Genomic DNA, 25,137 nt, shown 5'->3' with positions numbered 1-25,137 from the left:
TATCTTTTCAAGAACACCCAGCTCCAGGCTAGGTACAGTCAAGTCTATAATATATGCTTGAGTTCAAGTAGAACGCCACTGGTACACAACTCTGGTATAAATGTTTCTACTACTTAAACTCTGCAAGGATGCAGCTTATATCTATAGGGGAAAATTGGGTACTACAGAAATAGATACAAGCAACTCATTTTTAATAAATAGAAATAGTAGACAACATCATTAATAGTGTTAAATAATAATCGATACAATTTTATGAGCACATTTCTTTTCTGAAAATTTGTTCAGATTTCCATATAATTGGAAAAAATCACATTCTATCTTTAAAAAATACTGAGACTATTATATGCTTTCATTATGGCTCTTTTAAAATGAAAACATACAATTTTTAAAAATCATAGCACAAACCCCGATGTCTCTCATTAAGGAAAATGTAGATATTTTCATTCCAAATATTGATCATCTATAATAGTCATTTATCTAGTCCAACCAATATGCTTTTAACAGGAAAAATAGCTCTCATAAATATTCTAACGCCTACCACATACCCAGAAAGCAAAGATACAGAAAATCAGAATATGTATTTCAATAATATTTAAACCTTGAAAACTAGATTTATAAACTTTTAGGAAAAAGATCATATATAAGCCAAATGCCACCTTTCTTAATTCATAAATTGTTTTATTTAATTATATACACAGAGAAAAATACCAAGCCGTAACATATTTTTAACAAACTGGAAGACAAGATTAAAAGTATGTAACAATCAAAACAAATAAATAAAGATGATCAAATTATCATAGCCTTTGTGTAGTTATTTATTCCAATCCAATCCTTACACTGTACCCACATGGTCTAACAGTAAATATACAACAAAAGATCTGATGAGCTTGGCGATCGTCTCTAAATCTAAATCAATGTACTACCACTGTACAGACAGCATAAACTTACCAGCTCCACAGATCCATAATGTTTCCTACTGAAATCCCCACGTCTACAGCCTAGGTCTTCCGAGACAGAGCTGGAACAAAAATGCTTCATCAGTATTATACATAGCGATCTGGCCACAAACCTTCTGCAAAAATCAACTACCATTTGCAAAAAGGGCTGCTATGGAATAGACTTGCAGTGCCCCGGCTCCTCACTGCAGGGGAGCCTCCTTGCAACAGACACAGTCCCCAGCAGCCATTGCAGAGCCTGGCTTTCATGAAGCCCTCAATAAAAAGCAGATGTCAGAGTCATCCCTGGAAGTATAGGCAATGATTGAATTAAATATTTAGTCATTTGCAATCGATTGAAATTTCCAAGGCTACTGGTGGTTTATAATTTCATTTCTGTATAACCAGAGAGGAGAGAAGCCCTGCAGTAAACTTGAGGCAAGGGACAAAGCTGCTGAACCGGATCTTGCAATTATCTTTCGTTTAAGAGAGCCTCTTTGTCCCAAATATGCAACATAAAAATAACCAGCATTATTTAATGCTATATTTTAAGTAAGAGAAAGAAACTTCACAATCCTGGTAGGCTCCACCCCCTATCCCCCTTTAATTTAGGATTTTTATGTGGCAATATGAAAAAAAACCAGAACTAACAGAAAATCTAGTGTCCAAGTATTTTCAGCTTTTTACATAGCAGCAGCTACCCACCCCCAAAAAAGGCTTACATCAGATTTCAAAAATCACATGTTGTTGAAGAGCAATTAAAACAAGGGCAAAATTGTTACTACGTTTTCATCCTGAATGCACAGTTGCACACTCAAAAGGCACATATCTTATTAGTTAGTATATTTAGCACCCAAGCAATACTCATGAAACCACATGAGATCCACAAAATATAAACAGTTTTAATAAGTTTGGTTCTAATATGTCATGCAAATAACTCTATGATAACATAGAAAATAAAATTACATAGGAATAACATGTTTACTAGATTCAAAATATTTGGGATCTAACATGCAAAGAAAGGTGCATTTAGTACCTTTTCATCCTTCCTTAAATGGTAGGTTACATTTTCTACATTACAGCCCTCTTGGCACATGCAGAAAGAGACTGACTCTGATGTTTAGCAAGCAGAGAACTGACTCTCTGCCAGGACACTGTTTGACAGGCTCCAAGAAAGACAGCATGAGAGAAATGAGATTAGAGAGTCTAATGGTATTCTGCTTCCACCATCTCACAGAGATGGCTGAATTAATCTTATATGAGAAATTTAACCTTTTGTAGTCCTCCCTCTCTTAGCTGAAAATGGGCAACAAATCAATGCATGCAGTTTGAAAGTGTTCCAGAAATTACCCAGGCTACATTCTTGCTTCTAGTGATAAGATTTTCTACCCAAAAATCTCCAAAAAAGAATAAAAACCTTCCCTCCACGGTCGATTCCAGTCTGTATTAAATGTGTCCTCTATGCCCATTTTCTTAGCCCGTTTTGAAAACCTTCCTGGAAGCTACTGCCATTGCCCTACATATCAGTGACCAAGCCCGCATTACTGGCCGCTCCAGTGAGAGGAGTGCTGGTGGACTTGGACAGAGATCGGGCACAGAGCGGATGCCCAATGGCTGTTGACTAAATGCTCTGTCTGCCCAGAGTTCAACTCGACGCTTCAATTTCAGCCAGGCCCACTAGGAAATCAACAACAGCAACAGCTTCTAACATGAATAGCCAAGAACACGAAAAAAGTGAGGATATGGAGCACTGGGTCCTCCCTGTGCTGCCATCAGCTCTGCTGAGGGGGTTCTGAAACATGGTGCCAATTCCCTAACTTTACCAGCAGCCAGACACAAACACATAACCCTACATCCTAGACCCACCACCTTCCTTAGATGCCTCACAGAAGGAAAACAATGTCCTATGAAAACAACCAGGGAGTGAGCTATAAAGAGAATGTCCACTGTGTGTTGCCCTCCCTTCCCCCATATTACATTTCATTCAATATACCACAGAGGGATGCTTGCTAATAGTGGGAACCAAGCTGACCTATACGGGCTACATTTCTTGGGTTGTAGGAGGCACTCAAACCAGCCAGGTTAAAAAGACCTAGCCACTTCCCTCTTCCCTTCCTACGCTCTCTGGCCTCTAGGCCTCCAGCACAAGGGTTATGAGTAGAGTGGCTCACCCAGAGCTCCAAGGGGAGCTTTGTTCTCCTCCCAAGGCCCAGTGTCTGGCCTACTGCCTGGCACATAGCGGACATGCAGTAAATGCTTATTGCATTAATGAAGGTATTTGTATATCTTTTGAATCATACTAGCTAAAGACTGATAGCACCTCTTCTACCAGGGCAGGCTGCCCACTGCCACCCCCACTAATGAGCCATTATTATTCTCTGCTGGTCATTATTCCCTCAATCCAGAGTCCTGGCCTTTAAGGCAGCCACCGTTATGTGCATGCCAAAACCTGTCCTCCTTTTGTCTTGGGCTTGGATTACATTTTCCAGTCCCTCTTGCAGGATGTGTGGCCATGTGACTGAGCTCTGGCCAAGACAATATAGGCTGAAGTGATGGATATGCATCACTTCCAGCACATCCTCTGAAATGTGCCTGATCTCCTAGCCTGTGGCCAGCTGGACAGAGAGGCTGTAGAGACCTGCAGGAGGGCAGAGCTTCAATATGGAAAAACGTGGGTCTCTGACCACAAGGAAGGCCACACCATGAAGAATGTCTGTATGGAAGGCTACACCACGAAAAACATCTGTACTAGAATATGATGTGAGCAAAATGTAAACATTTAGTTGTGTTAATCAGGTAGAATTTGAGTCTACCTGTTAAAGCTGCCGTTTTACCTGAACTAATACAGAAGTGCCACAATAACAACAACCTAAAGTAGTAGGCAGGCAGCAGCCAGTGAGGAAACGGATCTCAGAGGCTGAAGAGATAGAAATCTGTATTAGATGGTAGCAAAATATTTGGTAAAACTTATACCTGCAGTCATTCAGAAGGTGGACCATGTACTCAGCAAGCCTGCAGCTCTAGGGAAAGTGGCTAGAAACAATCAGAGTGAAGTTGAGCACTGGCTCCTCTTGGCTGAACTTAACAAGGTTCTTCACAACGAAGAGACAAGCCCAGGAAAAAACTGGAGGGGTTTCAAGCAAAGATAGACGAAAACAGAATGAATCGAGAGACCAAGCGCCTCATGGACTTGAGAAATCAGTTTCTGGATCCCAAACAATAACAGCTCTGGCCAAAGAAATATGGGTAGAAAGGAAGGGCACCTCTACCAGACCCAGCCCATAAAAACTTCCCATAAGGGCCAGGCACCGTGGCTCATGCCTGTAATTCCAGCACTTTGGAAGGCTGAAGGGGGAGGATTACCTGAGGTCAGGAGTTCGAGACCAGCCTGACCAACATGGAGAAACCCTGTCTCTACTAAAAAAAAAAATTACAAAATTAGCCAGGCATGGTGGTGCATGCCTGTAATCCCAGCTACTTGGGAGGCTGAAGCAGGAGAATCACTTGAACCCAGGAGGCGGAGGTTGCGATGAGCTGAGATTGCACCATTGCACTCCAGCCTGGGCAACAAGAGCAAAACTCCATCTCAAAAAAAAAAACCAAAAACCAAAAACCAAAAACCAAAAAACCTTCCCATGAATAATCCTTGGTCTCTTTCCTTATCTGCTAGCTTCACAGAGAGGACTCTGGGGCCCAAGAGGGATACAGCCACAATATGAAGGTGCCTGGGTCTTAAATGACCACATAGAAGATTCTAACCAGGAGTAGCTTCACTGGACTCTGATATGAGTGAGCAATAACTTTTATTGCCTTAAGTCACTAGGAGTCAAGGTTTACCTGTTATATTAGGTAATTTTATCTTAGTTGATACAGCTCTAATAGAAAGTAGTGTAAGAATAAGGTCCACAAACAGGGTTTGTCAGAGGGCTGGTGGGCCAGGATGACTCTAGATCAGGGGTTGGCAAACTACAGCCCAATTCAGCCCACCGCTTGTTTTTGAAAACAAAGTTTTATTGGAACATAGCCATGCCCAATGGTTATGAACTGTCTATGGTTACTTTTGGATTACAACAGCACCGAGTTGAATTGCTCCAACAGAGACCCATACGGCCCACAAAGCCCAAACTATTTACAAACTGACCCTTTAAAGAAAAAGTTTGCCAACCCCTGTAGTATAGTCTCCCAAATCCCTACTGTTGGTTTTAGGCCTACCCAGAAACTGATTAGTGTGTCAGTGAAAAAAATTCTGACACCATGTCAGAGGACATGTTGCTCAGACTAGAGTCTGAGCTTTGCAAAAATGCAGATTCCCTGGCCCTATTCTGAGAGGTTGTAAGTCAGTTAATCTGTGATTTTAACAAGCAGCCAGGGGAATCCTAATATAGGTGGTCCACAAACAATGCTTTGAAACATACTCCTTTTCCAGATGACTCAGGAATCCCGGGAAACCTGTTAACCATTCTGCAGCACTCTTTATAAGGAAGGATAAGGCCTTAATCCAGGTTTCTATCCATGGGAGGAGATGCAATGTAGTCCCTCAAAGCATGCACTTCAGTCACAGATATGGGTTCTCAACCTCTCCGGGCATTAGTTCCTTCATCTGCACAATGCAATTGAAAATATCATCTACTTAGCAGGGTTATAAAGAATAAACAAGAAAAAGCAGACAAGGTTCTAAGCACAATGTCTGTTGCCCAGGCTTGAGTGCAGTGGTTTAATTATAGCTCACTGCAGGCTTGAACTCCTGGGTTCAAGCAATCCTCCTACCTTAGCCTCTTGAGTAGATGGGACTACATGCCTGGTTAACTTTTAAAATATTTTTTTGTAGAGATGGGTGGGGGGGAGTCTCACAATGTTTCCAGGGCTGGTCTCAAACTCTGGCCTCAAGTGATCCTCCCACTTCAGTTTCCCAAAGTGCTGGGATTACAGCTATGAGCCACCACATCCAGCCAGCTCTTATTAGTAATATGAATGCCTCTCGGGTTTTTAGAAAGTTGGCATAAGTGGTTACTAACTTTTAAAATAATTTTAAATAAAACGCTTTGCCTCTTATCCCTGGGTAGCAGTAAGGGAGACCCAGGGCCAAGCAGCAGGCTTCCCTGGGCAGCGCTGAGGGTGGCATCATGCTTCGGCACTACATCTCCTCCCTAAAAGCGTTGGCCTAGCAGTTTGACCTCACCTAGAAAATACCTGGGACCCACTGTTGCCATGACGGGGGAAGAGACTTTGAAACCTGGCTAGAGGAAGTGACCTGAAGTACCAAAAAGAACTTCAAGCTTCTCACAGGCAACGTGGTCCAGGCTCTAAATATAAACCCTCCTGCTTTGGCAATTTAACGTGTGAGGATGCTGAATCACACTTCGCAGGCATGAACAGAGCTGAGGACCTCCATGTTAAATCTCTAAATATGGTCTGGGATGAGAGCAAAGATTTCCAGCTCCACGTAGAAACTAGACAGATTTCCACGATGTAAGTCACATTCCTGGAAAGCAGGACAACCTCCTCCAAAGAGTCAAGAGTTGTTAAAACTGATAAGGAAAGAAAAGGGAGTCAGCCAGCCCCCAAGGGGAAGCCAAACTCAGTGATCCAGGTCATCACTCAACTGACCCTGAGATTAGTGCTGACCTCACAACAGACCCCACAAGGCCAGGCCTCAGCAGTGTCCAGGCCTGGTGGAAGAGTTAAGGCCAACAGCGACAAGGGAGACTCTTCTAGATCAGTGAAGAGAATTTGTGAGAAGTAACAGGCAGTTGTTCAGAAGCCTACCAACAGTCAGGAGCTCTAGGAAAAGGCCTCAGCCACTGCCCCACAATAGGCAGACAGTAAAAAACAGATGGAAGGGATTCTCCTTACTGAGGGACAGAGAAGCTAAACCATGTGCCAGACTGTAGGTTTAGGCTTGTAGGGAACCCAGGGCCTCCTAACAACAGGTGCTAGAATAGCTTCTTGCACAGAAGGGACCAGCTGTCTCTCCTCCTGAAGATAAGTAAAGTGCCACAGAAAAGCAGGGATGTGATGACATTAATTTCTTTTCTTTTTTTCTTTTGAGACAGGGTCTCACTCTGTTGCCCAGGCTGGAGTGCAGTGGCAGCATGACAGCTCACTGCAGGCTCGAACTCCCAGGTTCAAGCAAACCTCCCACCTTAGCCTCTCAAGTAGCTGGGACTATAGGCACGCACCACCACACCTGGCTAATTTTCATATTTTTGTAGAGATAGGATTTCGCCATGCTGTCCAGGTTGCTCTCAAACTCCTGGCCTCAAGCAATCCATCTGCCTTGGCCTCCCAAAGTGTTGGGATTACAAGTGTGAGCCACTGCACCTGGCCCACATTAACTTCTAATAATGAAATGGAACAATTCTGTCCTCTTTGAAGGCCTTTGAGACATAGGAAGTAGGAAGCAGAAAGATTTCCAAAGCAAAAGGGGACACAGGAAATCAGGGCACTTTGATTCTTCTAACTCTCCAGACGGTTCCCTGCTCCCCTGTTGTGTTTCTGGGGGTACAATACCATGTGTTCCTTGTACCAGGATCTAAAGTTTACCATCCCTTAGCAAGATCCACCAACCATAAAGTGGTTAGATACTCCTGGATTTGAATTTCAGCTCCATCACACACGACCACTGTGACCTCAGACAAGTTACTTATCCTCTCTGAGCCTGTTTCCTTATTGCAATGGGGGGTTAAAACAGTATCTGTCTCCACGGGAGGACTGAAAGAGATCATATGGCACACAGTAGTCGTTAAATAAATGCTAGTTATTCTAACTGTCATGGATCTTACCTGTCTTGGCCATCACCATGCTCTGATGTACCTTATAGAGTTCCTGGTTCATAACAGGGCACTTGATAAATATTTGTTGAATAAATTAATTCTGAATAAATTACTACATTTGCTCTACTTGAACACAGGTGGGTTCCTTTCCCTTTCTGTTCTCCCTGCACCCCCCACCAACTGCCAGTACACATTCTCAGACATACTTTCAAGTACATTTGAAGTTATTGTTTACTGTTTTTCAGCCATCCTTCTCATTCTACTTCTCTTTTCTCTAATTTTGGAAAGCACACCTCCTACAGAATCAGTGTGTCCACTAAGTTTCTGAGGCAGACATGTGCCCCTGAAATTTATGTGGTTTACTAACATTAATAAAGTCTTGTGGCAATTCACTGCAAGATTCCTTTCAATAATGATCTCTATCAGTGCCTTTACTATTGTATCTCTAAAATAAAAAATAGTAACCATACCAAATGCTGGCAAGGAAATAGAGAACCTGGACCAGTCATCCATGGCAGGTGGGACTATCAAATTTTAAGCTAAGCCTCTTCGGAACAGTTTGGCAGTTTCTTATAAGTGAAATATGCAGTTACCATGTGACCCAGCAATTGCACTCTTGGGCATTTATCCCAGAAAAATGAAAATGTATGGTCAACACCCTGCACAAAAATGTTCAAAGCAGCTTTACTGATAACAGCCAAAAACTGGAAACCACCTAGATGTCCTTCAAAGGGCAAACAGTCAAACAAACTGTGGTACCTCCACACCGCAGAATATTACTGAGCAATTAAAAGGAACAAACTACTGATGTATGCAACAACTTGGATGAATCTCCATGGAATCATGCTGAGTGGAAAATGTCAATCCCAAAAGGTTACAAATTGTATGATTCATTCTTGAAATGACTGAGTTATAGAGGGAGGTTGGAGGGAGGTGTGGTTATAAAAGGGCAACATAAGATAGCCTTTGGGGATGGAACTGTTCTGTATTTGTCTGTGAATACAGGTAGATACAGGAACCTACACATGCAATTAAACTGCATGTAAAACTGGGCAAATCTAAACATCAGTGGAAGGTATCAATGTCAATTTCCTGCTTGCAATACAGTACTGTAGTTACTATAGTTACACAAGATGCTGCCCCTGGGGGAAACCTGGTAAAGGGTACATGAGATGTCTCTGTGTTATTTCTTACCACTGCATACGAATCTATAATTATCTCAAAGTAAAAAGTTTAATTTAAAATACTGTATCTGAGTTTCACTCACTTAAAAAAAAGGTTACTGAATACCTACAAGGTACCAGGCACTGTGCCAGGTGCTAAACCTGAGATATGTGGTCCCTGCTCTCATACAGCTTACAGTGCAGTGGGAAAGAAAGACACAAAGTACACAGGACTTCACAGGAACAAAAATATTGTGCAAGCAAAGCACAATATGTATATAGCAAATCTGGCAAACTGTAAAACAGCCTCTTTTTATCCCCTTCGTCAGTAGCATATGCAGTCTTCGGGTGTGGGTGCCCACAGCAGAAGCCGGGGAGGTCTGTCACACTCTTCTCAGCTCAAGACCCACCATCCAGAAACCTGGGAAACATTACCAACTAAGTGGTTCCTGTGAAGTACGATGTCTGCACACCTGCTCCCTCCTTTCTTAACTCTTCAGTGACAGCGACCTTGGCTTCTCTTTTCCTGTAAGGTCAAGACTTGAGGGTTTTCCAGCCCAGAGTATAATTTAGTTTGGGAAACAGCACTCCACATGGGATCTATAAATGCATGACCAAATTGTATTAAACGGAAACTTAATATAAGGAAAATAATTCCGTAGACAACATATGTTGTGGCATACCTCCCTTAACCACCTGCAGATCTACTTCTTTGGGGAAATCCCTCGAAAATCTGTCTCTCCAGGTTCATAAGGTTTCCCCACTGGGATTCACAAGATCTACCCCCAGCTGTGCCCAGACCCTGAAGGGATGCCTACTATTTGGAACAGGTGTTTCTGCACAGTCCCTAGGTAGCAAGATTCCTAGAGAACACCAAGGTCATTGTGATTTTGCTGCTCAGTGTGGTCTTTTGATATGAGCTGGTGAGAAATACAGTGTCCCAGGACCCACCCCAGACCTAAGAAACAGAATCAGCATTTTAACAAAATTTCCCTGGGATTCATATGCACATTGAAATCTGAGAAGCACTGATTCTAGCTCTTGGTTCTCAAACCTAGCTATGTATCAGAATCACCTGGAATTTTGTCTCTAACTTGTTTTATTATGAAATATTTCAACATACAGTATAATGAAGAATAATATAATGAACATTACAGATATAAAACTCCTGTGTACCTCTCCCTGACCCCGTTTTCATCTCTCCCTCCCCTGAAACAATCACTAATTGGGCTTATACTTCCTGCTCATAGTTTTATATTTATACTATGTACTTACTCACTTCCAATATACTGCATTGTTTAGCATGTTTTAAAAATTTACACAAGTAAATACTATATAGCATGCATATCTTCCTGCAACTAACTCCTCTGGCTGAACAATTTGCTCTTGAGATTTGTTCATGGTGATGCCTGTAGCTCTAACCCACCCACTTTAAGTGCTATATGATACCCTGCTGCATCAATGTCCTCCATTCTCCTATTGTTGGACATTTTGGTTGTTTCCAATGTTTAAATAATGCTGTAAAGAACATCCTTTTACACGCCACCTTGAATACCAGTGCAATCATATCCCTAGATTCCATACCCAGGAGAGAAGTTGCAAGGTCATGATGTGTGCACTGTTATTTTTTCTACATAGTGTCACATTTGTTTTCCAAAGTGAGTGTGCCACTTTACCCTCTCATGAGCAGCATATGCATTCTAGTTGCTCCACAGTCTAGCTAACACTTGGGATTGTCGGACATTAGTTTTTGCCAGTCTGAGGAATATGAAACGATGTCTCACTGAGGTATGGCTTTAATTTGCATTCCTCTGATAGCTCAAGAGCTTGAACATCTTTTTCTTTGCTTATCGGCCTTTTGGGCTACGTTTTTCATGGTTTGCCTCTTCCAAATCTTTTGCCCCTTCCTTTTTTGTATGTTGTTGGTGTTTTTCCAATTAATTGGTAGATTTTTTTTTTTTTTTTTTTCTGAGACAGAATCTTGCTGTGGCACCCATGCTGGAACTGGAGTGCAGTGGCGTGATCTTGGCTCATTGTAACCTCTCCCTCCTGGGTTCAAGCGATTCTCCTGCCTCAGCCTCCCAAGTGGCTGGGATTATAGGCACATGCCACCACATCTGGTTAATTTTTGTATTTTTAGTAGAGATGGGGTTTCACCATGTTGGCCAGGCTGATCTCAAACTCCTGATCTCGAGTGATCTGCCTGCCTCAGCCTCCCAAAGTGCTGGGATTACAGGCGTGAGAATTGGTAGATATTATTTGTATATTCTGAATACCAACCCTTTTTGGTTAACAAATTACCAACCTTTTTCTGTTACAACTTCCAGATAGTTGTTTTTCTCTTCAAATTTTGTTTCTGATATCTTTGATTAAGCATTAAGTTTTCAAATTCTAATGTAGACATTTTCAATCTTTTCCTTTATGGTCTTTGCTTTTCTGACTTAAGAAATCCTTCACTATCATGATTTCCTAAAGATAGTCTCTATTGTTCCATGCAAAAGTTTTAAAGTTTGCTTTATAATATTTTTCATCTAAATAAGCAAATGTCCAGTTCCTACCCTAGACCTCCTCAATCAGAATCTTCAGGAATGGGATCCAAGCACCTAAATTTTAAACTGAAATACAGTTAATAGGTGATTCTGTTACAGTCACCCTAAGAGATGCTGATCAACTCATTTCCCACCCACTAGATGCCAATGAAAGGTATCTTCTCTACAAAATCCCAGGAAGCCATCTCATCTCTGTTTCTTTCACTGGGTTAGAAGAGACTTCAGAGACTTCCAAGTCCAGAGACTTAAGGACCTTCTAGTGTCTAATCTTTTATCTGCAATTGTGAAGGCTTTACCAGATACTTGAAAAATAGCCATCCAGTGTCTACTTGCACACTCTCAGTGATAAGAAACACCCCCACAACCCAGGTCCTCCCTTCTTCCTGTTAAACAGCCTTTTTCTATATTGAGTTGAAATCCATCACACCTTTATCTCCACCAGCTGGTCCTACACCTACATCCTTCATCTTTTCTTAACTTCTTCACCATCACTCCCACACCCCCAACCACCTGCCTAGTCTGGCACCACTCCCCGCTCAGCACTCCAGCCATACTGCCTTTCTCCTATTCCCTTCCATTTGCTGAGCTGCCCTTAGCTCCTAGAATGCCCCCTCCAAACTCCTCCTTCTTCCTGACTCTCCCTCCCAAACTAGGAATTACAAAGAGGGTATCTGATTAACACCCACCTCCCCACCTACAATTTAAGCTTCACAATGGGTTCCCTGTTGGTTTTTTTCAGTACTGAGCCTAAACACCTAACATACTATCTGGTACAGACTTAGTACTTGGTGGGGTTTTGTTAAATGAAAGAGTGAATGAATGCAAGCAAGCCAGCCAGTCCTTTGGGGCCATATAAAACAAGTTAAAATCACTTGTATAGGAAAGCCCTTCAAATATCTCAAATATCTGAGGAGAGCCATCATGTCCCCTCAGTTTTTTTCCTTCTGTAAAGCAGGCTGGGAGTAACAGGGGAGGGTGAGGCCAGCTACATTGAGGAAGTGTCTAAAGAAGGGACCCAAAGGATCATAAATCATGCTGCTATAAAGACACATGCACACGTAGGTTTATTGTGGCACTATTCACAACAGCAAAGACTTGGAATCAACCCAAATGTCCATCAGTGACAGACTGGATTAAGAAAATGTGGCACATATACACCATGGAATACTATGCAGCCATAAAAAAGGATGAGTTTGAGTCCTTTGTAGGGACATGGATGCAGCTGGAAACCATCATTCTTAGCATACTATCACAAGAACAGAAAACCAAACACCGCATGTTCTCACTCATAGGTGGGAACTGAACAATGAGATCACTTGGACTCGGGAAGGGGAACATCACACACCGGGGCCTATCATGGGGAGGGGGGAGGGGGGAGGGATTGCACTGGGAGTTATACCTGATGTAAATGACGAGTTGATGGGTGCTGACGAGTTTATGGGTGCAGCACACCAACATGGCACAAGTATACATATGTAACAAACCTGCACGTTATGCACATGTACCCTAGAACTTAAAGTATAATAATAATAATAATAAATAAATAAATAATAAAAAAATTAAAAAAAAATAAAGAAGGGACGGGGCAAATACACAGACCAGTTCATAGGCCCATGAGACAATCCCTCGGCTCACAATTCCACTAACAGCTGAAGTGAACTGCCTTATACAGCATATTCATGAAATTTGTTTTTGAGTCAGACATAAAAATGCTATAAATATTGCCTCAGGTTCATCCAAAAAAATTTGTTTCAGGGGTTAATACGATGCTACTAATATAAGTGAACAAAGAAAATACTGTGGGAGCAATCACAGTGAATAAATTGTGACATGGCTCACTAGCTGTCAGTTCATGATGACTTTCCCCATGTCTAGATATTGATGTTTCTCAATACATAGATAATGCAATTAAGAGGAACTGACTGACACCACAACATTAAAAAATCAATCAGTTACAACTGTCAAAATTCATTCCACTGTATATTTAAGATATCTGCATTTTATTGCATGTAAATTATAGCTTAACAAAAAATTCCAAAACAAAGATCATATACAGAAAATATAGAACTCTGCACTTAAACTTAAAAAATATCTACATGTGTAAAGAAATTATATGTGTATAAATGTTGCTTGGAATCCACTTAGCCCTGTCTGACTCACCACTAACTCACTGCCTGATCTTAGGCAATAAACATCGCCTTCATGGACCTCAGTTCCTACAACTATATAATGGGGTTTGATGGTTTGATTAATGAGTTAACTCAACAAATACTTATCATCATAGTGCCTTCCCATTGGATTTAATGAAAAAAGACATATGAAGCACTTACTGTGGTGTCCAGCTTACACAATAAATATATGAATAAACAGGCTGTGTATCCATGCTTCTCATCAACAGAGAAGAAAAAAGTTCTCTGTAGACGGCTAGGGGCAAGCCAGAATTTGGTGTAGTCTACAATTTTCTTGCTTTAGGAACGTAACCATCAGGGAAGAAAAACTTTTCCTCTACCCTCTTAGTTTTCTCCCTGAGGCCTGCAAATTTAACTGGAAAAAGACAGACTGACAGGAGAAAAAGTATACAAGTTTTATGTTTAATTTTACATGCAGGGAAGTTCCACAGAAAACAAATAAAAATCCAAAAAGGCACTTACACTGGGGGGCTTATATACTATTTTGACAAAGGGTGATAAATTGTGGAGAAGTGACCAGACAAAGGAAAAAGGGTTTGGGGTTTCTAGGGCTGGTAACTTGTTAGAAGGTATATGTGGGGGAAACTAATGGTAGTTAAAGGTTATTTAGTAGCATGTGTCTCATCTCTATCTCCATCTCTGGTGATAAGCGTTGTTCTCCTCTTGGTGCAGGCAAGGGAAGGGGGCATCTTCACAAGGGGAAATTTATGCCCTGCTTTTAGGCAGATAGAAAAAGGGCAGAGAGCTCTTCCTGTGTCTGCTTTTTTTCAACTGCCTTCAGCTCAAAATAATCCTTCTGCCAAAGTGGTGTATTTTGGGGTGGCATATTCTGATCCCTTTCATTGCCAATACCAATATGTGAGAAATTCTTAGTCTCAAACATAAAAATAAATGCTGTGGAACTGACATGAATTTTGCATTAAGGGATTGGGGGGCATGGAGCTACTTTTCAAATGGTCTCCCTATTGTATTCCAAATTTCTGGACCAATTTAGGTCCACTCCATGTTATCTGTGCTCTGTCTTTCTTCAGACACATTCAGACCACGTAGTGGAAGAAAAGCAGCTTACTCTGTGCTTTTAAGGTCAAACTATATTTTTGAAAGATTTTCTAAAATATTTACTTCACTAAGCTGCTCTGATTCTGAGATAGTCTCCTGAAAAAAAAAAAAAACAACTATGAAATCAATGGTGATTGAGAATGATGAGGGAAGGGGGATGTTCTTCACAGAAAGCAAAATAATAGATAAGCCAAACTTATGGAAACACAGGAAGCAAAAGTATTTGAACTAAGAACATTTAGTACTATAGGAGATGACAAGAAAATAACCAGCCTGTTTCTAAGGGCAAAATTAGATTTATAAAAATGAGTGCTGGCTAAGGTGAATTTAGGGCAGGACAGCCCAAACAATTGCCTTCTGCCTCTTAAAAGCACTGATTAAAAATAGTAATACTATCTAATCCCTATTTATAGTGTGCCCTTATGGTGTGCTGTACTGTACTTTGAGATGAGGTTAGCACCAAAAATGGGTTACTGGTCCTTGAGGAATATGAAAGTTGAAAGAAGCAAAGACTGAAATAGTCAAAGGAATAGAATTCTTAGTAATGGCATAACCTCCTTGAGGAAAAATGATTACTTTTACCAGTTATTCCTGCAGGGGATGCTGAGCTCAACAGTGAGCACAGCATCCAGAAAAGGGCCAGGACGTCCTGGCAGGGAGTGAGACCATCCTCCTCCCTGTTCTTAGGGCACAAGGAGCAGCAACAAACGAGTTCTGTTCTGTGCTTGCAGTCTATGAGCAGCATCCTTAACTCTGTGTCACCTTGAACGGTGATGATCCACATCCCTCTCCCTTCTACTCAATCCACCTCCCTCCCTGAAAATCTCGACTGTGCCTGAGTCTTCACATATTAGCTCTGTTCTAATGACTCTCCAAACCAAATCTCCAACTCGAATCTTTCTCCCCAACTGCAAACTCAGACTTCAAAATACTGGACATGGTTCCATGGATACCCCAGTAGCCCCCAAAATATCATGTGCCCCTAATCAGACTTACTGCCACGCCTGCATTCCTGACTCTGTTAGCAGAAGACTGCCCTCTTGCCAGTCACTCAAGCTGCAAAGTTCAGAGTCATCTCCCATGTCTTCTCTCACATCCCACATCGAATCAGTCACCAGGCCTCCTACTGCTCCCACCACCATGTTGCTTTTGAAACGTGTATGACTTTATCTATGTATTTGTATTTTATTATTTAAAGAGATAACACATTCAGTTGGTTCAAAACTCAGAGTATACAAGACTGTACAGGAAAACGTCTCCCTATCTTCTGCCTCCCAGCCCCCCATTTCCTCTCCCACAGGCAACCTTTATTTTTTCTTGTGTAACTCCCAGAGGTATTGTATGTATTTTTTAAAAACAGAAATACATCTTCCCCTTTCCCCCTTTTTACACAAATGGTAGCACACTATACACAATCCTACTCCTTGTTCTTTTCATTTAATGTATCTCAGCAATCCTTCTAAATCAGTAACAAAGAAGTTCTTGTATTCTTTCTTTTTTTTAGACGGAGTTTCATTCTTGTTGCCCAGGTTGGAGCCCAATAGCGCGATCTCGGCTCCCTACCACCTCTGCCTCCTGGGTTCAAGCGATTCTCCTGCCTCAGCCTCCTGAGTAGCTGGGATTACAGGTGTCCCCCACCACGTCTGGCTAATTTTTTGTATTTTTAGTAGAGACGGGTTTTCTCCATGTTGGCCAGGCTGGTCTCGAACTGCTGACCTCAGGTGACCTACCCACCTCGGCCTCCCAAAGGGCTGGGATTATAGGCGTGAGCCACCACACCTGGCCTCTTGTATTTTTTCTTATATTGAGTAGACATACCATATTTTACTTAACCAAGCCCCTAGTTAAAAGGTTTTCAACCTTTTAACTTTTAAAGGTTAATTAGCATATTACTAATGATGCTGCAATGCATAATCTTTTTTTAAAATTTTTATATGTTTTTTAAGACAAGTTCTCACTCTATCACCCAGGCAGAAGTGCAGTGACACAATCATGGCTCATTGCAGCCTCAACTTCCCAGGCTCAGGTGATCCTGCCACCTCAGCCTCCCAGGTAGCTGAGACCACAGGCACACACCACCATGCCCAGCTAATTTTCCTGCATCTTTGGAAGAGATGGGGTTTCATCATGTTGCCCAGGCTGGTCTTGAACTCCTGGGCTCAAGTGATCCACCCACCTCAGCCTCCCAAAGTGCTGAGATTACAGGTGTGAGCCACTGCACCTGGACCATAATCTTGTAGATGCCATTTTGCACATGAGAATACTTGTAGAATTCCACCCTGTCATAGTTTCTTGTCCCTTCTCCCTTTTCCATTTTTACTTTCTTTAATTTAGCTCAGACCTTCACCACTGCTGAGGTCTTCTAACTGGCATCTCTACTCTAGTACCCTTAACTTACACGTAACAAATAGTAAGCACTTTCTACATGCCAGGTACTCTATTAAGACAGGGAAGAAAAAGGGAATAAAAAAGAAAACCCAGCCCCAGCCCAAAAATCCTCACCTGTCTCGTAGTTGTTGGAGCTTTGGGAACTTATTAATAAACCAACCCTTTCTTGTCTTTTTGAAATTAGTTGGGAATTAGTGACAGGAGTCAGGCAAATGCAAAACAAAATACTGGCCAGGCGCAGTGGCTCATTCCTGTAATCCAAGCACTTTGGGAGGCTGAGGCAGGCAGATCTCTTTGAGTTCAGGAGTTCAAGACCAGCCTGGGCAACATGGCGAAACCATATCTCTATCAAAAATACAAAAACATTAACTGGGCATGGTGGCATGCACCTGTGGTCCTAGCTACTCAGGAGGCTGAGGTGGGAGGATCACTTGAGCCCAGGAAGTGGAGGTTGCAGTGAACTGAGATCACACCACTGCACTCCAGCTTGGACAATGGAGTGAGACCCTGTCTCAAAAAAAGAAAAAAAGGAAGAAAAGAAAAAAGAAAAAGAAAATAAGAAATTTCCTTGCTGTCAGTGGTCAGTGTTTCATTGGCAAACAAAGCTGAGTCCAAAAGCCAAATGAGCTTCCTACTACGTCCCACAAGTTTAGACCCTGGGGCAACCCTCCTGTGGGACAGTCTAATCTGCAGAGAGGCAGACACCTGCCAGGTTGGCTGCAAGGGAAATACTTTCAGGACTGTCAAGCTCCAACAGGGGAATGGAAACAGATGGGCCCCCAGGCCTACCCACATAGAAATAGGAGGCGAGGTAACATACAACCTCTGTGGGCAACCAGATCCCAAAAGGGAGAGAGGAAAGGGGGCAGGGGACGAGTCAGCCGCCCTTCCTTCCAACCTCTCTCTTCCATGGGAGTAAAGCAGAAGTTTCTTACGGAAACATAAGGGCAGGGGAACAGAATTCCTCCTAACAGTAAACTAAAAGCTACTTTCTGGCACTTGTTTTAAAACACAGTAGCCCTACACTCAGGAACAAACTAGGTATTTCAAAGCTTTTGAAAGCTATTAAAAAGGGTCTAAATACAAACTTCGCACGTTTTCACTTATTTGTGGAACTAAATATTAAAATAATTGAACTCACGGAGATAGAGAGTAGGAGGAGGGCTACCAGAGATTGGGAAGGGTAGTAGGGGACAGGGGCTAGTGGGAAGCGTTAATTACTGAGTACAAAAAAAATGCAAAGGATGAGTAAGACCTAGTATTTGCTAGCACAACAAGGTGATTGTAGTAAAAAATAATTTAATCATACATTTTTAAATAACTAAAAGAGTATAATTGGGTTATTTGTAACACAAAGAATAAATGCTTAAGGCGAGGGATACCCCAATTACTCTGATGTGATTATAACACGTTGCATAATTGTATCAAAATATCTCATGTATCTCATAAATATATACACCTACTATGTACCCACAAAAACTAAAAATAGTAAAAAATAAAATTAAAAACATATCGAAATAACAAAATTGCCTAATATTTGTATAATGCCTTGGTGCCAAACTCAAACACATGGCAACTTTGCTCAAAAGATCAAAAAGTAAACTATGGACAGTCAGAGACAGGGAGGCTGGCAGGCAGCAAGAAGCATGGGGAAAGAAAGAATAGGAGGTGAAGGAATAGAAGATAACGATCTGACTTGACAGCATTGAGGCCCTGGATCTAACCAGCCCTGAAGCCAGATCTGTCTCTTTTCTTAGTTTGGGTTCCATGAACCCATACATTCTCTTTTTGGCCTAAGCTAATTTGAGTTGGGTTCCTGTCACTTACAACCAACAAGCCCCTCACTAGTCCAGCCCGTACCTGGGCTCTTCAGTATACACAACAGTGAAACTAATTTTCTAAAGCAGACATCAAACCACCACTTGCCTGTCTCAAAAGCCATTCAGCACCTCCCAACGACCCCAGGATTCAGTACAACATCTTGCACAATATGTCCCTCAATTTGACTTTCCAGACTTTCACTACTTCACCACACAAGAGGCAAACTAGGACAGCTGTTATTTCTCAAAAGTGTGCTGAAAGAGTGCCCCTGCTTTGTGCCTTTGCCAAGTCAATCTCGCCATCTAGAATCCTCTCCTCCCCAATCCCTGCCTATTAAAATTGATGCAAAAAAAAAAAAAAAAAAAAAGGAAAGAAGAACGGTCTACTCCTTTCTCAAGGTCCATTTGACCTTCTCTCCAAGAAGACTTTCCTAAGTGCCTCCTGTTCCCAAAGATGTTACTGTACCCTTCTTCAGCCGTGACTGCAATTTTTTTTTTTTTTTTTTGAGACAGAGTCTTACTCTGCTGCCCAGGCTGGAGTGCTGTGACGCAATCTCAGCTCACTGCAACCTCCACCTCCTGGGCTAAAGTGATTCTCCTGCCTCAGCCTCCCAAGCAGCTAGGATTACAGGCACGTGTCACCCCACCTGGCTGATTTTTTGTATTTTTAGTAGAGACGGGGTTTCACCTTATTGGCCAGCCTGGTCTCAGACTCCTGACCTCAGATGATCCACCCACCTTGGCCTCTCAAATTGCTGGGATTAAGGGCATGAGCCACCGTGCCTGGCCCCTGATGTCATTTTCTACATGACCTTTGCTTTATTCTATCTTATATTTTGTGCTTTCTCATCTCAGTGCCCTCTTATTAATGACAACACCAACTACTCAGCCCCCTGAGTTGAAGCTCTGAGCCTCACTTCCTCACCCCACAACCCATACGCTTACCAGATCCATTCTAATCTTTCTCAAAACACTTCCCAAATCAATCCCATCATTCCTGTTGCTCATCAGAACTCTTAACCTTCATATCTTCTGCTCTGATAGGTCTCCCTGCCACCAGCCTCATCCTACTGAAATCCAGTTGCCTACTGACGCCAATTATCTTTCCAACTTTCAAATCTGAACATGCTAAGGCCTCGTCTAGAGAGTCAAGACCAATGGCTCCCACTCCCCAATGGGTTGATTTCTGTCTCCCTTCACAGGTTCATTGCCCACCACTCCCTAAGAAGCACCAACTTCAAAGTACGTCTTTGTGGTACTGTGGTATCTACTGTAAGACCTTACTCGGTGCTTGGTCAACTTCATTGGTGTTCAGCACTGGACTGCTGTTATATACTTCACTGGACAGCACCGAGAAGCCCTGTGGACGCTGCCATCCCATAAATTTTCTCCTGATTGCACGCCTGAGTGCGCTGAGGTTAAGAGATGGGCACTGGACCAGAGAGACCGAAGTCCAGTCCTTGTTCTGTCACTTCCAAGCTGTGCGTCCCAGAAAAGGCTGGGCCTCCGCACCCTTACCTGTAAAGTGGAGATAACAGCACCTATCTCATTGGGGTTTTGTGAACAAATGAGAAAATGCATTTAGGATGCTTGGGCAAGGTGCCTGGTACACAGGTGATCGATAAATATTTGTTCAATGAATGAGTTAATGAATAGGCAGCCCACAAAATGGTAGTGGTTCTTAAAGACACATCTTCCCAGGGAACCCAATCTCTGGCTGCTTGGAATTTGGTTTCTAGTCCGGCCCCTAAATCTGGGGTCCAGAGCAAGGCCTGACTCCACCCATTCCTACATGTAGCTGGGTGACATCAGCAGGTGAGGCCACTCAAGTCCAGAATCTGCTGCTGGGCTCCTTCCTAAGGACGGAGGTGTGCACACTACCTGGTCCTACCCGGCAGCAGCCGCAGTCCCGCAGCCCCCACCACCATGCGCGTGGCAGCTTTGCCGTCCCTCCGGCCGCCAATCACCACGGCTCGGTCCCACCCCTAATCGGATTCACCAATAGAGCCGGAAGGCGGCCCCTCGGGATGCTTCCGCTGTGCTCATAGGCTCTCCAGTGGTCCTGCCCGCCCCTGTTGCAAGACATCCGCGCGGTGCACTGTGGCCCTTGCAGTCTGGAAAGGGGGCAGCGCGTGCAAGTTCCACTGCGGGGACAAGCTCCACTGCGGAGACTTTAACCCTTGCCCCGAGCTGCAGCGCTGAGGGTCCTGGGGTTACCTCCAAGCCCCCCAAATTCCTTCTCCTAATTATTGATAAAGAGGGAAGACAGGCTACCCACCCGCCCCACCTTTGGAGCTGATGCCCTGGGTTCCCTCCCTTCCTCTGCAGTGCACTGGGGCCACCGAGGACCCGCGAGACTACCGGGTCCATCTTGCTCAGATAATTCAGTATCGCCTGAAATTTCAAATTACCATTTCAGATCAAGGAGACATTCAATTGTCTTATTCACCTGAGAGGCAGTTTCTGGAAGGTGCGGAAGCTCTGAAAAGCCAACAGTGACTCCTGGCTTCGCTAGTTTTCCTTAAGAATCCACCACAGAACTGACCATCACGATTTTATCTAAACAATGTGACCCGTTTACATTCCAAACTGCATCACTTCTTCAGTGCATGAAAGCTGTCAATGGTGCCCCTGAGTTAGGCATATAAGGTGCTTCATAATTCTTTTGTGTTCACTTATTTGTGGTTACATTTCTTAAAAGCAGCGTTTCTTAACGTCTACTACACGTGAGAATCACCTGGGGAGCTTTGTAAAAATGCGAGTTCTTGTGTCCCACCCTAGACCTCAGAATTTTGGAGGGGCAGGGGGGACTTCTATGTTTTTAAAGCTACCCTGGGTAATTTGCACATGCAGCCCGGGTTAAGAACTATTGGTTTACTGTCTATCAACACAGCCTCATGCATGTGAGCCTTTGCTTTGTTGCATCCTCGGTTTAAAGAAGTCTTCTTCCCTCTCTCTTGCCTGATCAGTGCTCATTCTACAAGGCCAAGTTCAACTGTTACCCCTTCTCTTCCCTGTCCTCCAGCAGGTGATGGTTTCCTTTAGTACGTTATTCACACTGCTTCTCCAGCATCACTGTTGTGACCTGGTGACTTGTCTGTCTCCCTGGTTAAGTAGGGAGTTCCTTGAGGGCAGACAAAGTATCTTCCTTCATCCACTTCAGATCCACTGAATCAGAATCTCAAGGGGCAGGTCTCAGGCATAAATGATTTTTAAATTCCCTTTGGTGATCCATGTCCCCATCTAGGAACTCGCTTCACAAAAGCACTAGGTACAGTAAGTAAGCATACAAATATCTGTTGCATTGAACTGATGAAGCATCTCATTTGTTTTGAAGTCAATCATGTTGTTGCATCTGGCTGCCTTTGATACCCCCTGGAAAGCTAAGCACCCCTCTCTTGTAGTTTCATCTTTATTCATTTACTTATTCATTTATCTGAGTATTATCATACACCATAACAAAGGCCTGGGGATTCAGGAGTAAGTATTAAAAAAAATATATATATATATATATGTATATATAAACACAGTTACCACCCTATAAGCCTTAGAGTCTACTGATGTATTGTCTATTCTAGGTATTAAAATTTATTTTGTATTACATTGGAATGTTTTTGCTTCCATATACTATTTATATTCAAAGGTAGGTAAAACGTCTTATTCTCTAATATCTCCAATAGGTTACTGACACATAGAAGGCATCCTGTAAATGTTTATCGAATCAAGGCAGCACATTTCATAGAGCTTATTACAATTTGTTAGTGTTTATTTGTGTGATTATTTGACTAATGGCTGTCTGTCCCATATGCTGCAAGCCCACTGATGACAAGAACTGAATCTATTTTGCTCATAATGTCTGACATAGGACCTGGATGGAGTAGGTGCTCAATGAATATTACTAAATACACAAATAAGAACAGAAATGCAGTCTCCCAACCAAACATCCACTCCTCTCTCCCTCCCCACTATCCCCCCAAAAGTACAAAGTCTGTTCTTCCTAAACATTAAGGGATTTCAAGCTATAGTGAACATAAGCCCAAACTGAGATGATGCTTCTTTTACTTACTTACAGGTTGACCCGGGACTCTAGTTCAGGGTCTTTCGTTGGCCACGTCTGAAGGGGCTGGATGCCGAAGGAGAGAGACGACTTTGCTTTCCATAGAATGGTTTGTGCCATCTGACTCCCACAGGGCCCCTTCATTAACGGGTCCATCAGTGGGCCTGGAGGCTGGGCTGCTGTCCTGAACCAGAAGAGTTAGGAAAGGCACTGAGACAGAGAAGAACGGCAGGCCAATCCCTGGCCTGCTTTACCCTCCTCCCGAAGGACCACCCCACTGGTAAGCAAGGAGGAGGGCGACACTGAAGCACCCTCAAGACCCAGGGGCCCCATCAAGACCGCATGTGACTTTACTGCATCAAGGAAGGCATTGGGCCATGGAACCATCCAAGTCCTGTTACATCCCTTAGCAATCAGTTAAGTCAGTGGAGTGTAAAGTAAAAGAAGGCCCAGTGAGCACTTGAATAATCACAAACTGTTTAGAGAAAGGCAGTATGAATTTGGTAAGGGAAGCTATGTCTAGAATGCTTTCGGAGAATCACTGGTGGTAGGACCTCATGGCCATCACTGGGGTAGTCCAGGAGCACTTGGTTTATCTCCTAATTGAAAAATCCAAGAAAAGCCATAAAAAGGGCCTAGACTGGCAAGAACACTGGAGACAAGGACCAAAGCCCACCGTTCAAGAGTAATAGCATATAGTATATATAAGCAGTAAATGCTTGCTGAATTAATAAATGGCTTGTTCATAGGAACAAACTGAGAAATGCATTCCTGAGATGTGTCTGCTCCTTTCTCCGATGATGCATCCAGGAAGGTGGAAAAGGCAGTTGTGGGATGATGGGGCTACTTTGTTAGGAAATTTAGGCATCATGCTCTTTCTGACTGGAATTATTTTCTGAGCCAATTAGCAGGGTTCTTCACTCATCTATACCTCACCTGACAGACAAGCCAGAAAAATCCAATTACTTGGAAATGGAAAAATAAAAAGCAATCTTATATAATACCTTGGTCAAGGGGACTGTTTGTAATGTCTTTTTAAGAAACATGTGACATCTCTGGATCTCTGGCTGGAGTCACAAGGGAAGGAAGGAGGCAGGGAGGGAGGGAGGGAAAGGAAGGAAGGAAGGAAGGAAGGAAGGGAGGAAGGGAGGGAGGGAGGGAGGAAAAAAAAAATGGCCTAATGGCTCAGAAAGGTTTTACGCATGAGAAGGGAGTGCTGTGAGGCTGGAGACCAAGAAGAGCGACTCCACACAAGTTGGGGCTTTGGAATCAGACAGGCACTGGCCACTCTGACGGTTCTATAGTGGTGCAAATTAGACCCAAGGCTGCAGGCATACTAAAAAACAAACAACAACAAAAAACCAGGCCGGTCATGGTGGCTCACACCTGTAATCCTAGCTATCTGGGAGGCTGAGGCAAAGGAATCACTTGAACCCAGGAGGTAGAGGTTGCAGTGAGCCGAGATCGCGCCCCTGCACTCCAGCCTGGGTGACAGAGTGAGACTGTCTCAAACAAAACGAAACAAAACAAAACAACCTCAAAAAAGTCACTCTAATGACCTGTGCCTAATACAGGAAGGGCTCAAGACTCACATAACCTCCTACCTATCCCCTTTGTCTTCTCTCTTGCCAGGTCTCTCTGGTATTCCTCTTAAAATGATGACCTGGCTTCCCCGATTGCCTTTCCTGGGCCCAAGAGGCCACATGCTGCATACCTGACCCAGACTTCTAGGTAATCACCGTAGGCTGGCTTCAGGCCACTTATCTTGGCAGCAACTAGACATCAAAGGCTCAAGTCACCCACTTATGACAAAGCACAAGAAACCAGGGTTCTGTTATGTTATCAGTTGTTCTTTACCCAAAGGAACCTCGAGTCTTCTAGAACCCAGTGTCACTAGAGTTTACGGCTACCTTAGTGATACAGCAACAAATAAATAACAAATCAGGGCTTCGGGATGAGAGCCATTTTCTTTTTTCTGTCTTTTGAACCTTCCAGATTTATTTCAGTTACAAAGATAATACTTGTATGCAAAAGATTTATGAAGCAGTGCCCTCAAAAGATACCATTAAGGGAGTGGAGGAAGCAGGACAGGGAACGAGAAGAAACCCAGTGAGACTTCAGTTTCAGGCAGAGCCCTGTGGAGGAACAGCTTCCACGTGACTGATGCTGTGCTGTCCAACTGGGTAGCCACTAGTCACTATGGA

General features: G+C 43.0%; 1 protein-coding gene across 1 annotated transcript in view; it reads right to left on the bottom strand.

Moving 5' to 3' along the window:
- GARNL3 (GTPase activating Rap/RanGAP domain like 3) overlaps positions 1-23,089 on the bottom strand; it is a 156,382-nt gene extending 133,293 nt beyond the window's left edge. Inside the window, 2 exon segments of the mRNA XM_010367849.2 lie at positions 949-1,018; positions 22,947-23,089. Of these exon segments, the coding sequence (XP_010366151.2) occupies positions 949-1,018; positions 22,947-23,089 (213 nt within the window).
- Between the last annotated feature and the right edge of the window lie 2,048 nt (positions 23,090-25,137).

Source organism: Rhinopithecus roxellana, chromosome 16, assembly GCF_007565055.1.
Source record: "Rhinopithecus roxellana isolate Shanxi Qingling chromosome 16, ASM756505v1, whole genome shotgun sequence".
NCBI lineage: Eukaryota > Metazoa > Chordata > Mammalia > Primates > Cercopithecidae > Rhinopithecus > Rhinopithecus roxellana.
This window is presented reverse-complemented; position numbering and strand designations above follow the sequence as displayed.